Raw genomic sequence first — 14811 nt, 5'->3', positions numbered from 1 at the left:
GTACTCAGAGTGAACTATTGTTTTACTGTCCCATTCAATCTGCTATTTCATATTTTACATTTTTAACTGATTATTATTTTCAAACTATAAAATGTTATCAAAATAATTTATTTATTTCACAGAAAATAGAGAAGTCTCCAAATGGTAATAAAGTCAGAATACATTAAAAAATCTGAGTACAGTTACGCATTATTGCTTTCTACCATTTTTTTCCAACACAAAAATTAATGTTTACGATGATAACTATAATGTGTGACCACTGACCCCCAGCTGATGCATGTTTGTGTGATATTCCCTATAATAGATTGCTAGAAAGTTACTGGTTTACAGACCTATATCAGCATCCTGATGAAGCGAAGACTGATTGAAATGAATGAGACACTACTCATAAAGTGGTACCACCGGAACCGATGATCTTTGCAAAACTATGACAAAGTTCATTTTCTACCTTGGTTTAGGCTAGCTTTCCTGCATACATCACAAGCGGCCTAGTCAGGTTTCGCTTCATCATCATTGACAGACACATGATCTGAGGAAATGCACTTGCCACAGCCGATGCGCCCTGATTGGTATATAAACCTGTGACAACCACGGCATAGATAAGATGCAACAGCAGTGGCAAGTTCAGCACAACAGCTGCTGCAGGACCATGGTGAAGAAGCCTCCCCTGTTCAATGCTCAGCACATGAAGGTAGGCCCCTACTTGCGAAAGCATCTTCAGGGCTCTTTAATCTTATCCAAGGCGTAAATGGGCTGTGAAGGCTTATGCAGCTGAGCCCAATTTGAGGCAGAGAAACATTGTGATGCAAAAAAGATTGATTGTAGAAGTGGTTCCTTTACTGCTGGTGCTAGTTTCTTTTTGAGTGGAGGTGGCCGTCCTGCACATTCTAACTTGAAGGCTTGTACTGGTGGGTCCCTGTCTCGTGGCTTCTTTAATGAAGCTGGCAGCGACAACATGAACAATGGTTTCATTATATTCTGCTTCTTGTTCCGTCTCACTCAGGTGCACTTTGTGCTAGTAGAAACAATGGTTGACTTCCTTCTTGATTCGTGCAGTTTGTGGCATATTGAGGACAGCCACATTTATAGAAAGAGTTTTGCTTAAAGGCACCCCAGGTTGAACTAAACGTCAGTGAAATGTTGGATTTGACGGACATGGCCTTTGTAGTTCAATGCACCGGGGGCCGCTGACTTAGGGCCATTGAATTTGTGGGGTATGTTTACAATAACAAATTCTAGGTGGTTCATTGTCAGGTTCCTTTTTTTCCAGAACATTTAAAGTTCAAGCTGTCAAAACAGCCCAAAGCGCTCTGTAAGTCAGGGAGATGTGTTGCTGGAAGTGTATATGAGGAAATTTATCAAATCAGTAGCGATACATTCATCATGGTGACATCCAGCCCCATTTCATCCAAATAGAAATAGAGAAAATACTCACTGGCTATCGGTACACACTTAATGCAGCGATGTGGTCCAATGCTCAATGCAATTCTCTTTTACATGTATTAATCCCCTGCTTATTATTGACTGGTGTAGTTTGTGTGACTCAATGAAGTTATAGTTGTGACTAGTTTAAAACATGCTATTGTATGCACTCATGTATGAAACTACAGAAGTGTTTAATTAGTCTTTTTTGCTCTTGGTAAAGAACCACTGACAGATGTAAGATGTGTTTTACCAATACCGATGCCCACCAGGTTTTCAGAGCTGCCTTTGTGCTGGGGGTCCTCGTGCTGTTGGTGGGGGTGGATGGGGGCTCCGTCAAACCGGCACATAGGAACAGGAAGCAGGACAAAAGGCCGAAAGGCACATCGGGCCGGAGCAGCTCCGGAGAGAGGGTGATGTCCGTGAAGCTGCTCCTGGACCCTAATTTGATGCCCGCATCTTCCCAAGTCCCTCTGATAGGGAACAACTCCCTGTCCCCCTGGAGTTACAAGTGAGACCCTGTTTTTCACATCAAGTTGATGGAAAGTTAAATTTGACTGAAATTCATGTGTCTGCTGATAAAAAATAATCTATGTATTTTACGTCAAAGTGCGGATCATATGTTGGGATAATGTGTACCATGCACAATTTATGATTTGTGCATAGGTCAAATTTTTTGATCATTCTGGCTGTTCATCTTGGAGGGTTGATTTTTGTATGTTGCATCAATGTATTGCACATTCATCATCGCACATACATTATAACAGCGAGGCAAAAGGATTAAACGGCTGAACGCGAAACACTCACATAGCCCATGACTCGACTGTATAAATGCATAAGATAACTTTAAAAAGCAGCAGAAATGAGGCCGTGCAACAGGAAGTCACTCTCTGTCTCTCGCCTCGCCTGCAGATACACCTACGACGACAGCCTGTTCCCCCCCCACATCGCTCAGGCTGAGTGTTTGAGGACCGGCTGTCTGGGCTCTGACGGACAGGAGGACATGGGCCTGGAGTCCAAACCCATCTACCACCAGGTCCTGGTCCTGCGGAGGATCTCAGGGAAGAAGCGAAAGAAATACATCTTCAGGCTGGAGAGCAAGACCATCAAAGTGGGCTGCACCTGTGTCCTGCCCAGTGTCATGCCCCCACACTGGGTGTAAGCAGTGATCCTGCCTTATTCCCTATTCCACAGCATGTAGGTAGCCTCATGGGTAATTTCTCACCAGTGAGAAACGATCCTTACTTACTTTCATTCATATTTATTTATATTAAAATATATGGTCATGGGATGGGTGCAGATCCCTAGCTGTGGGGCAGAAACAGGATGTGGAAGACCAGGTTGTATGAGGGGCTCAGAACAGGATGCGAGGTCACAGAGAGGCAGGTGTGTCACAGCCTGTATGTCGATTATGTAAAAGGTAAAACAACTGGCCCAGTCTGCAGCAGAAAGCTCCCCAGCAATGTGCAGCTATACAAACGCAAGGACATAATTCAAAATATGTACGTCTTTGTTATTTAGTCTATTGCTGAGAAAATAATATGAGCAAGATTTTCATTTTCATGAGGGTCCATAGTACAGTGGTCTTTAAAACCATTATTTCTATTATGGCCTTACATTGCACTGTTATAATAGTATAACTATTTATTTTTTGATGTTAGTATGACTGTTATGTGAGTTTCACTATATTAAGCATTGATCTTCTGACTGACTTATATGATTGCTGTTTGATTGCAGAGACTAACTTGACCAGAGTTTGAGATACCAGAAATAATTACTTAAAAAATATATACATATATATTGATGGCAAATAAATAAGATATAAGCTTTGCATGTGAATGTGTTTACAAGTACTGTATAAGAAAAATAGCAAAAAACATTCTCATATTCATGGGTTTCCATGGCAACACATGGACTCGGCAGCTCCTTGGCAAAGCAGAACAAGTACTGGGGCTAACAGAAAGCGGTTTGCACAGGAGCCACATCTCTGACCTCAAAACCACAACCTTCACCATTCTGTCACATCGCTGTCATACAGGGAAGGACCTGTAACGGCTAAGTATTCCAATATTAAAATACGATAACAATCATTTAATTACCTTTGCATCCAAAATTTTGAACAACATCAATTTCAAGATTAGCATTAATACTGGTTAATACATCAACATACCTAAATAAAGTGGAAACAGGACAAGGCACACACCGAGTTTCTTATATCCACACACTCTTGGTACATCTGTAGAACACAGGCAGAACCTTCGAATTAGGTACTTTTCATTTTTTCAGTACAGTTTTCAGGTCAGATCTCACAGCAAGTGTGCCAAGGTTGGCAGATCACTGTGTTTGCCTGCAAGTCTCTCCTACTGAAGTTTTATTACTGTCGCCATCATCTTGTCTTTTGTCCCACAAACAAACCCATCTTATGGTCCTTCAACTCTTTAATGAATCACCTCCAGACCCATGAACGTTTGTCTTGTCTTATCCAACCTGGAACAAACAGTTCAGATGCACACTACAGCCTGTATAGCACAGTATAGCCTGTACATGTCTCCACACAGAATACTTTTGTTTCCAACATTGGAGGTGGGTGCATTCCGTTTTCAAACAGTTAAAACTTCAACTCAAGATGTATACAATGTTTTATATTTATTTCTTTGTTTAAAATCACAAAGGCTTCAATTTTGGTGACGGACAGGAGATATTATAGACTGATACTGGAGCTTCCTTTTTAGCTCAAGTACCTTCATTTCGATACTGTGAAATTAGAGTTAAAATACTCTAAACACATGTCTAGGTTTTTTGCAGGCCAAGACACACACAAACACACACACTCACATGCACAATTAATACCACCAGTTCAGACTTCATAACCAAAGAAGAAGAAAGCAGCAGGAGATAAAGTAACTACAGGAGCAAGAAGGTTGATTGTTCTGCCAGGAAAAGCATTTACTGACCATGCCAAAGGAAACAAGTTAGCTTCAGAACATTACAGACACGAGTAGCAGGTACAAGCTTCATATTCCCCATACATCTCAGTGAACATTCTAGCCGACGTCACGTTAGAAAACCTTCAAACCGCCCAGTCTCTGACTCACTTATAGGGAATACTAAACAATCACAAATGTCAAACAGAAGGGACACTGACATGCCAAAGCAAAGTGCACCGCCAACGGCCTCGCAGCCCGGAGAGTCCCACCCTTTTACCGTGCCAATTCCAAAGTGATCCTCTTCCTCCTCACGTTCCGACTGTTGTGTCTAAGTGTTTAAGTTCATTTCCCCAAACGTCTGCCTCATTTCCTCAATTTACTTTTCTTTTTTTTGTAAAATACTGTATGTATTTAAAGAAAGACACAGTCTGCATATGTGCTTTTTAATTTGTGCCAGACGTATTATCATTTTAAAGTAAACATTGTGCATGTGTGCTCTATGTACTTTACCCTATATTTTTTTAAGCTCTGGGCATGTAGATGCGTAATTACACATAACAGCAGAAGTGTCAGCTAGTGGGATATTTTTCTAAGAGTGATAATGTGAGTTATGTTCTTACCTTGAGCAGAATTAAGTTTCACCCTGTCAAATGTGGTGCTGGTTTCCTGCATTACAGCCCTGCTACGTTTTCATTTAGGTTTGTGAAATTGTAGAGTTTCTGTACTCTACTCTAAACTGTAGAGTAATTAATGCAGCCGAGAGAAGAAAACACATCAACAAGGAACATAAATCAAATCGTTGAACAAGGCATCATCAAATAAATTCTACCCTCTACACTAATAAAAAAGAAGTTAACTTTCAAGAGGTGCCAGATGAACAGAATGATGCAATAAAGGAGGTGTGGCTTCTTGTCATTATTACATGGTGCCAAAGCTAGTTACGGTAATTATTTAACATCTACTGTGGTGGGGGAAGGTTTGCAGCAGAAGAGTACTTTTCATTGACTACAGCCCATTTGAGGACTTGAGTGCATGTATAGAGTTGAGTTAGTGGTGGAGCCTGCATATGCTTTGGGATAGAGCGCGTTAGGGGTTAGTATGCGCGCCGCGCTCCGCTTTCTCTCGCCCTCTAGCCCTCGCAGCTCTGCAAGGCTTGCGCCGCCCTCTTGGTCCAGGCCACACTGCTCACAGACACTGCACCACCCCCGCGCAATCTGAACATGGGCTCTTCCGCAGCCCTGAAACCCAAGATGCTCAGCGCCTCCTCCTGGTGCACCTTGCAATGCCATCCAGACAAATACAGACTTTTCGTTATTTTTTTTTTTCATCATTGTTTGTTTTAAATCGTGAAATTGATTTGTTTTTGTCGCGAATCACACTCTGGTTTTTTTTGTTTTGTTTTGCTTCAAATCTTCATCGTCAATCTGTCCTTTCCCAGGACCCTCGGACTTGATTTTTTTGTTTTAATTTGATTTAAATTTTTTTCGTTTTTGTCTTTCTCCCTTTTCCGCGAACCCCCGGCGAAACCGGTTTCACGTTGTCTACCGGCAGGCCTCCTCCTTCAGCTCCTTGTTTTTCCTCACCTCCTCTGCGTGCTTGTCCTGAAACAGCCCAAAACAAAAGATTCATGGACATTCATACCCACAGCACGTTCAATAAATACACATACTCTGAAATAACACTACCATGCAACCCTGGATGAGTGAATGAATGCAACAACGTTTACATTCAGTCGCTTCACCAAGGCTCTCATGTGGGGTTGCGTACAAAGCAAAAGCACAAAAGTGCATATAATAAGGCAGCATGAACAACACAACATACATCAAATGTCAGACTGCATCTGAGCATGTGCCACTATCTCACCCAGCATTATAATAATCAGTGCTATACTGAACAAAGAAATGCTACAATCAAGCAAGTTCAGCAAGTGTAATAATACCCTAGAGTGGTACACAAGAAAGCAGAGATTCAAGTGCTGTGATCATTTGGTCATTGGGGAAATTACATGATTTGAAGATAACATGACTGAAATTGATGATGGAAAAAAATACAAAAACAGAAAGGCAAATGAGATGGAACACAGATATGAGAGGCGCCAAGAGAGGGAAGTGGTGGCAGAGAGAGGAAGCTCGAAGATGACAAGATGAATATGAAACCTGGAGATGAAACGATAAAACGAGGGGGTACCTTCTCCTGTAGGCGCTCCAACATGGCTGCCAGGAGGGCCTCCCTGTTCTCCTTGTTGGCCTCCATCTTCTGCTCCAGCTTCTCCTTGGCCATCTTGATGAAGTTGTTGTTCTCCTCGATGGCCTTTTGCATGACCTCACGCTCGTGTTCCCTCTTCTCTGCCAGGTGCTTCAGCAGCTCTGCCTCCTGACACTAGAGAGAGCAAGAGAAGCCATGGCTTAGCTCACCAGGAACTTCTCAATGGTGCATGCTTTTAAAAAAATTAGCAATTGTTATTATTATTATTGTGATTATTAAGATCTTCTCACATAGAGTAGCCAGATGCCCAGGCTGGTTTTGGCTACTGCCCTGGCTAAATTTGCCATGGCCACTTAATTATTCATTAATAGAACACAAATGGCTAAATAACTCCATGCCTCTCCACTTTACCTAATGTTTATTGAGCGTTTTGGTGCAAAATGGCTGCCATGCACCTACATAGGTGCTACACATTAATGATAGGTGAGTTCAGTCCCCCCCTTTCACTGTAAAACCCTATGAGAACCTTGACAGGCTGAAAGGTGACATAAAAATGTAATCCATTGCTATTCTTTTTATCTTCCCTGCTCTTTAATATTTGAAAACCATTAATACAAAGCAGGAGCAATTTGACCTTCAAGGAGAGAATGCACTCAGTGGTTGAATTGCTGAGGCTGTAAGCAGACTCAGCCCAAAGCACTGACTCATGGATCAATTTCAGCTTTTTTTTCCACATAATGGGTGAGGGTAGGATGATGGTGAGGTAAGCTGATCCCGGATCAGTCGCTGGCGGAATAAAATGCCGGAAAGACAACAGTAGACGAGAGGTCCTTGTTGAAGACAAGGTAAAGGTGAATAATTAAGGGACGAAACAGAGACATCTGTGGGAACAAAAGCACAGCCAAGTTTCCACCCACTACCCTTCATTCATCCTCTGCACACAGCACAGCAAATACTGGCAGGAATTAAGTCAGCCATCTGACCTAGATCATTATCATCGGGATGACTTTGTGAGGGCAGCAAGAAAATGTAACCTGGGTGAAGATGGCTTGACAGACAAAGCATTGTTAAAACCTTGTAAGGACTAATTTAATGCCCAAATGGCCCATCTGCAAATACATCCTAACATTGCACTGGCAGAATCCATTTCAAGCTCTAATGAGATATGCTTGATTTACGCTCTATGAAGTATTCTGTGCCAATTTCTTTCTTTGTCCGGGTGTATTTCTTTTTGTAAAAGAGAACAGCTCTCCTCCAAGTCATTGTGCACGTACTCACCTTCCTCCTTTCCTCCGCCGCCTCCAGTTTCTTCTGGATCTCCTCCAGGGAAGGGTCCCGGCGCTGGGGCATACAGGTGTTGAACTCAGGCACGCCATCAAAGGAGGGGGGCTTCAGGATCACCTCAAACGCCTGTCCGGACGCCCTCTTGTTCAGCTCAATCACCTCGACTTCTTTGATCACACACCAGTTGAGGTCCACTGCATCTGTGGTCGAGGTGGAGGGGCAAATTGAGATAACTGTGGCTTTTTTTTTTTCAAATTCCCTACCAGCCATGACCAACAGGGGGCAGCAGAGGCCACATTACAAAAATACGAATGACCAGCCTTGAGTCATCACACATATTTTATACAAGTGTGCTTATAAGGAAAAAACATGATTAAAGTCTTGCTTTTCTTAAAGCTAGGTTGGGTTACAGAGGTTGGCATTGCATTTACCTTCAGCCTTGTATGTGGGCTTCTCTGTGGGATCTGAGAGGAGGCAGGAGCAGAGGACAGACACCAGGGGGAGCTCCTTCATCTTCTCTTTGTAAGCTGTGAGAGAGACCAAGGCACCTCCACTTACCAGAGCAGCTACAGCAGACAGCTGCACTTCCATGAGCATCTGGCACATCTCTCTCAACATAAACCAAATCCAGATCCAACACACAGATCGCCACCTGATAACTGTCTCTCTCAATGTACATTATCAATTATTCAATGGATGCGACAAGTAAGTGCCTTCTACACAGACCCAAAATTATCTGTAAAATGTGCTCATAATTTATGCATGTATAATTTCCTTTTTTGTAAACACTAAGTATAAGCATTCTGTAAACACTTTTACAGTTTTTAATTGAAAAAAAAATTATATATCATCTATATCATCTTTTTGCACATATCAGTCAGAGGTATGCATTAATGGAATAAAAAAACATAAATGAAAATATATTAATGTTAGGCCAGAGGACTTATATTCACAGTTCCTCAATCATTGCTCTGCAGACTTCAAGCACAATCAAATTTAATGCCTGAAGATGAGTTTCGCTGAAATAAATGGCAAAGACATCTTTGGCAACAGAGACACAGACAGTGATAATTTTGGCATACCTGCAAGGGTCATTCTGTCCCACTCGTTCAGTGTCCCAAACCAGAAAACTGTCAAAGAAGTTCCACCAATGCTGATCCTGGAGGAGGAGCAGGACATTAAGATGTGTTGTAGATCATCATAACATCATGAAATTAATTTCATTTTGATCTGTGGATGGACATTTTTATAATTCAGACACAGCTCCAAAACCCTACTATCCAAACAGTGAAAACTTGCCACATAATCTACCTGAACCATTAATTAGCATTATGATTAGCATTATCAATAATTGAATTACTGAATGACCACTTGCACAAGAAAAGTTGGCCTAGGGATGGTTTTAAAAGTGAATCTGTATTTACATTTCAAATCTAAATATTGTATAAAAGCATTAAATATGTCTGTATGCTCAATGGTTATGCTCAAAACAATTATTCTGAATAAAAGCCATAAATGTGCAATCAATAATAGTAATATACAAAAGATGTGGCAATTTCAGTCTGTAGCTATTGCTCTGGCCAGTGATAAGAGACCTTTCCTAGTGCTGCTAGTGGATGCTAGTGCTGCATGCTGATTGAGATTTTGAGGGAAACAGGCTTTGTCTCTAGACTGTGTCTCTGTTTCTTTAAGGACATTGATTTGTAGGGCATGACGCTATGAGAAGCTGGGTCCTGGATGGGAATCATTACATAAACCATTACAGATCAGAAGAACAGGGGCGAAAACAGAGAACGGCTCTCTCAAATAACACCGCATCTCATCAAACAAATCACATTAGCTGAGACGGCTCAGTTCATTGCTCGAATGCTTTGCCTGATTGATGACGAGCAAATTAAGTGTCATATCCATATTATGTGAAAAGGAACAGGATACGTGTGTTCACATGATTTGAGTGGCACGTGATGCTGTAATGTAATGAGATCTACCAGGTAATATAATACACTCTTGTGTAATATTACATAATACAGACCTAAGACTCTTTCATGAGATTGTTAAAACACTGCTTAACACAAGATCACTTAACTTCAGAGGACCATGGTGAATGATGATGCTAACTCTTAAAAAATAAAAAATAACCAAATACATTAGTTATACTCTGATTTACAAAAAAAAAAATAAAAAGCCATAAATCATACTTGGCCAAAGACAGATGTTGATTTAGAGATGTCATGATGTAATTTCAAAAGTAGCATTGTAGTCTAATTTGAAGCCAAAAAATTGGGGAATTTAAAGCAGTGGGGAATTTAAAAACAAATCACATGAAAAGCCCCCTCACAATATTGATTCTGGGCAACAATGTTTGAAGGACAAGTAGCAGGCTAGCGAAATTCCTGCAAATTATATCGACACAGCATTCGTTCTCTGCGTGAGAGCAGGACTGCGTGTGTCACTAGCCGCATTGTGATAAATCAAAGCGCTGACACGCGGCAAGCCAGCATCGTGAACCCGGCAGGGCGCGGGGAGAGGCGGCAACATCTTCGTGGCGGCTACGGATTCGCTACCGGTCGTTTTTTTTCATGTTTCAACAATGAACACAGTCGGTGCTTTTTTATACCTACCGCTCCCATCAGTGCGAGCAATATGGGAGTATCATCATAAAACAATATCAGCGAGACAGCTAGAATCTAATAAGATCCTTTTAACATCGATGGCGTTATGTCATTTCACACACATCCCATTGCTGCTAATCGGAACAGAAATACAGATCCGTCAATATTTTGGCAGAGCAAATCTGATAATTATCATGGCTTCTTTTAGATATTCGCAAAAAAAAGGGATGAGACATCACAAAAAATGTACTCCGGCAAATATTATTTTAAGAACAGGGCCAAAACGTTGTAATCCTACTAGTTTATGCAGGAGACAAGGTAATACAGGACCACCCGCCTTATTCTGAATAATTGAGGAGCTCATAAGGCCACACGCCTCTTTCCGTCTCTCTCTCATTCGCTCCCTGCCGATTTCATAATTTAAGTCTACTTTCTAACAACTCGGAGCCGCTAGATGCTAACGAACACCTTCAACGACATTTAAAATAGCAGACTATGTTCTTAACAACATTTATACCTTGTCAAAACATAAATGAAAGTAAGTTAAAAGTCAAAACAAAACCCATAGCTCTAAGTACAGTTGGAACTGAAATACGACTGAAATGGGAAGGTGAACTGCGCCAAATTCCAAGAGGAGTTTTTCCACATTTGAATTTCTTTTTGCCTAATTACAGACCACGTGCCGGCTTATGTGTGACCATTTTCCTTATAAAAAACAAATAATATTTTCTGAGGAGAAAATATCTAAAAAGCAGTGCAGCAATAAGTGCATTGTGAATGTTGTTGCTATTTGGAAACACATACTGAGTTACAAACATTAGCCTTTGCTGAATAAAACAAATTAACATCATGTCCAAAAACACACAATAGCACATAGCACTGTAGGTAATGGGCTAAGTTCAGGAGATGTGGGTAATGTCTTATTGTCACGTTGGGTCATTGTTCCTGGAGTCTCTGCCTCGCCCTGCCTGTGATGCAGCCCCACCTCAGTAGCCACCCTGGTCCCTCTATCTAAAACTTACATTTCTTCTGAGTTCAGGTTTAAACCTAAGCCTACTGTTGACAAGTCCATCACCAAGCACTGCAGTCCTAGATGCTCAAGAAAAACCAGCACATCAACAGCCAGGGCCACTTCGATCAACCCTAATGAAATGATCTTACTCCACGTTGCTTACAGGGAGTGTAAGTGCCCCCCTTGCCACACTGAGTACAACAGATGCCACGGCCCTGCCCTTGATAGTTCAGCTGCATGATCAGGCATGATCATCAGGTTTTGCCACAAATCTGAACTATGCGTGCAGGACAGAGCTCAGATGGAGAGAAGACCCGGGAGACTGTCCCAGGGCAGCAGTTTGCCCTCCGCCCATGCTTACAATCAATACTCCATCTCTCACACACAGACACACACACACATGCACACACACACAGAGCCAACCATTTAGTTATCTGCTGTCAATCAAAAGGAAAAGGCACATCCTTTTTATGTGGGGATTGTTTTATTGGAGCCCCCAGTGTTTCTGAGTGTGTTTGTGTGTGTGTCTTGGTTCTTTTCCATTTTCTTGCTTAGATTGCATTTGCAGCTCATACACAACAGAAACGGGTCCCACGCCAGGTATTTAACAAATCTCCCTCAGCAACTTTTCACAGTTAAAAATTACATCTGCCTGAAGCACTCAGTTAGCTTACTTCCACAGTTTGTGAAATGTACAGTATGCATGTTGTGATAATCCATATCAATTACATTACTTTATGGATACGTAGATGAAGCAAAGTGGCTGATTCATTAAGCATTTCTTACAAACTGCGATCCATGTTGTGACTTCCGAAACGCAGCAGAGAGAAGCAGCAAGGAGCTTTTGAAGCCACGGAGTCCACATGCACATTACCAGCAAACAACAGTGTAGCTGCAGCGAATGCATTATTTATGACTTCCACAAAAGTGGAGTGAGCACAAGTCAATTAGATAACGGCATTCAAATGAGAGACATGGAGAACCCAGTGCTCCTCTTTGTTGAGCACGGCAAAGTGCGCACCTCAAAATAATATCCACATAAAGAAGGCTGTCATAATTCCCAAGTAGCTGTGTTTGGGTGCCGACTTACCCCCTCCTAAGTGATGCCCGTGGTCCTCAGCTCCTCACTCTCTGTCTGCCGCTGCTCGGATACAGAGCTCAGCAGCATCAGCACCACCACCAGTCGTGCAGCATGACATCACCTCCGAGCCCTGCGATTGGACAATAGAGATGCCTGCGCCTGATGGGCCAGTATCCATCCTTCAGAGCAGAGAGGAGAAGGGGGCTTGCCTGTTAACTCTTTGTTGTGCGCTGCAGGGGTTCATCAAGAGGGTGGGGCTTCAGCTTGTTCTGCCAAGGGCCTAAATATTTTATGCTGTTGTTCAAGCCAACAAAGAGGGGCTGTCCAACATGCAATTATCATGCATTTTTCCTGCTTTGTAGATATAAATCAACAGACTGATTTGATGAAAAAAAGATAAGAACAAAGACGACGATCTATTATTTCATGTAAAACAAAACACCATTAGCATAAACTCAACCTGAAATCTGAAATTACCGTGAAACCTAAGACGTTTCTACTTCCTCAGTGCATTTACAATGTTCACACATGCAGCACATATGGCTTCCCAATCCACTATGCTCATGTGATTCTCTCTTCAACTGGCAAAGATAAAAGAAATACGAACACAAAGGGTTAATCCCGCATGGTTACCCTGGTGTCCACTGCCAGCTCTGTTCCTCCATGGCCACGACACAGACTGCAACATGTTCCCCCCAGCCAAAACACTTGTCTGGCTGATCTGAAGTCATGCCTGCTATGCTGGAGCAGTCTGTCAATAGCTCTTTAAAGCTGACCATCTGTTCCTTCTGTCTTCTTCCCACTCACTCCACTTGAGTGATCTTCACATGTCATTTGGACTTTCAATTCAGGGCGTCCACTCCACAGCAGATACTCAATTATGTAGCATGCAATGTCATTTTGCAACATCAGTGGGCAATCCACAGTTCCCTATATTAATTTAACGTTTAATCTTTGCTCCCTTGTGACAAGCTAAGGGTCAGTGGAAAGAAAAAGGAGGATACAGAAGATGCTTTCAGTACATGAAAAATGTCTTTGTGTTCTTTGTTTTTAAATGTAATTGCATACTTCCAGACAAAGGCACGCTTGGGGTAGTATTTACCAAATAAAGCACAATAATGGGAGATTGTCAGGCACAGGAATAATTAACATTATCATCACAACAACATTATCCAGGAAGTGACAGCACCTAGCCATCAGGACGAGGTTGCTTTGCACTTCCTTCCTATAGACATCACAGAACCTCATCACAGAGCATGCAGATATGGGTGAAGAGGCGGAGGAGGGCAGCATGAGAAATGAAAACACAAGAGGATTGAGGCAGGCTGGAATTTCGGACATGAAAAATGATTAAAGGTAATAAAGGGGTATTGCACAGTGACTATTCACTTGAATTTTCTTTTAAATCTGTAGCTGAGAATTTTGCTTTAATGACTATGTAGTCTGTGTAACTTAATGTGTCTTGTTTGTTGTGGCTTGACAATTAAAATGTATGAATTTCAAAAACAAATGTTCAGTGAAATGTACATGTAAGTGATGAAAGTAATACCTTTTATCTGAGTTTCTAAAATATATATTTGTATTTTCTAAAATATATATTTGTGTGAAAACAAATCTTAAATTTTGGTGTCATTTAAGTTAAAACATTCATAAAATAAAAAATACATAAAAATAAAAAGAATAATACATAATTACATAACATTATATTGCATACATTTAGCAGATGCTCTTATCTAGAGCAACTTCCAGAACAACAGAACAGAAGTGCATCTATCCAAGTCACATGAGCAACAGTTCCAGACCTGGTTAACAGCACTCCCACACCAGTGAGTGCATGCACACCACCATTCAATCATCAACAGCAGAGCAACACAGCTCAAGCACCGTTCAAGTACCATTACAAATCAACAATCATTTCTGCACACTCTGTACGTTATGAGATACCAAGTAATGTGATGAAAAATAAGAATAAGAATAATAAGAATACTATCGAGATCAAGATTTTTTTAAGATGTCCATTAAAATGTTTGTTTGGATTACCATAAAATGGGGAAAAAGCAATCAGTTTCAAACATGATGATTTGTTGATTGATCTGCTGTGTGATCCAAGATCCGGACAGCAGAGGACCTTTGTTATCATCATAAATGACCATGTATCTGTGGGGGTTGAAATTTATGGCCCATTTTTTGGCTGTGGTAAGAAAGTGATGAGGCAGCTGAAGCCACAGGCACACTCATACCATTAGCTACAGTATCGGTATCGCTGCA

The 14811-nt window shown here is 41.4% G+C and overlaps 2 protein-coding genes across 2 annotated transcripts; one reads left to right on the top strand and one right to left on the bottom strand.

Annotated features, from left to right (window-relative positions):
• The first annotated feature begins 604 nt into the window (after nt 1-604).
• Nucleotides 605-2584, top strand: LOC118792470 (interleukin-17F-like). The gene is made up of 3 exons (XM_036550324.1): nt 605-691; nt 1695-1933; nt 2335-2584. The coding sequence occupies exons 1-3, from the start codon at nt 605-607 to the stop codon at nt 2582-2584; spliced, it is 576 nt and encodes a 191-aa protein (XP_036406217.1).
• Nucleotides 2585-5875: 3291 nt separating this feature from the next.
• On the bottom strand, nt 5876-12646 carry stmn4 (stathmin-like 4). The gene is made up of 6 exons (XM_036550513.1): nt 12553-12646; nt 8921-8997; nt 8270-8365; nt 7833-8038; nt 6537-6728; nt 5876-5950 (listed from the first exon to the last, which is right to left on the bottom strand). Exons 2-6 carry the CDS (start codon nt 8931-8933, stop codon nt 5891-5893), a joined length of 567 nt encoding a protein of 188 aa, XP_036406406.1. The 5' UTR covers nt 8934-8997; nt 12553-12646; the 3' UTR covers nt 5876-5890.
• Between the last annotated feature and the right edge of the window lie 2165 nt (nt 12647-14811).

This window comes from Megalops cyprinoides, chromosome 17, assembly GCF_013368585.1.
Source record: "Megalops cyprinoides isolate fMegCyp1 chromosome 17, fMegCyp1.pri, whole genome shotgun sequence".
Lineage (NCBI taxonomy): Eukaryota > Metazoa > Chordata > Actinopteri > Elopiformes > Megalopidae > Megalops > Megalops cyprinoides.
This window is presented reverse-complemented; position numbering and strand designations above follow the sequence as displayed.

What these genes read in the sequence shown, in the direction of transcription:
- LOC118792470 (XM_036550324.1), top strand. Translation starts at nt 605, where the DNA reads ATGCAACAGCAGTGGCAAGTTCAGCACAACAGCTGCTGCAGGACCATG. An exon ending in TCAATGCTCAGCACATGAAG is followed by an intron (nt 692 to 1,694) that starts GTAGGCCCCTAC and finishes GATGCCCACCAG; the next exon opens with GTTTTCAGAGCTGCCTTTGT. An exon ending in CTGTCCCCCTGGAGTTACAA is followed by an intron (nt 1,934 to 2,334) that starts GTGAGACCCTGT and finishes CCTCGCCTGCAG; the next exon opens with ATACACCTACGACGACAGCC.
- stmn4 (XM_036550513.1), bottom strand. An exon ending in CGGCGGAGGAAAGGAGGAAG is followed by an intron (nt 6,729 to 7,832) that starts GTGAGTACGTGC and finishes TGCTCTCTCTAG; the next exon opens with TGTCAGGAGGCAGAGCTGCT. An exon ending in TGGAGCGCCTACAGGAGAAG is followed by an intron (nt 5,951 to 6,536) that starts GTACCCCCTCGT and finishes GGGCTGTTTCAG; the next exon opens with GACAAGCACGCAGAGGAGGT.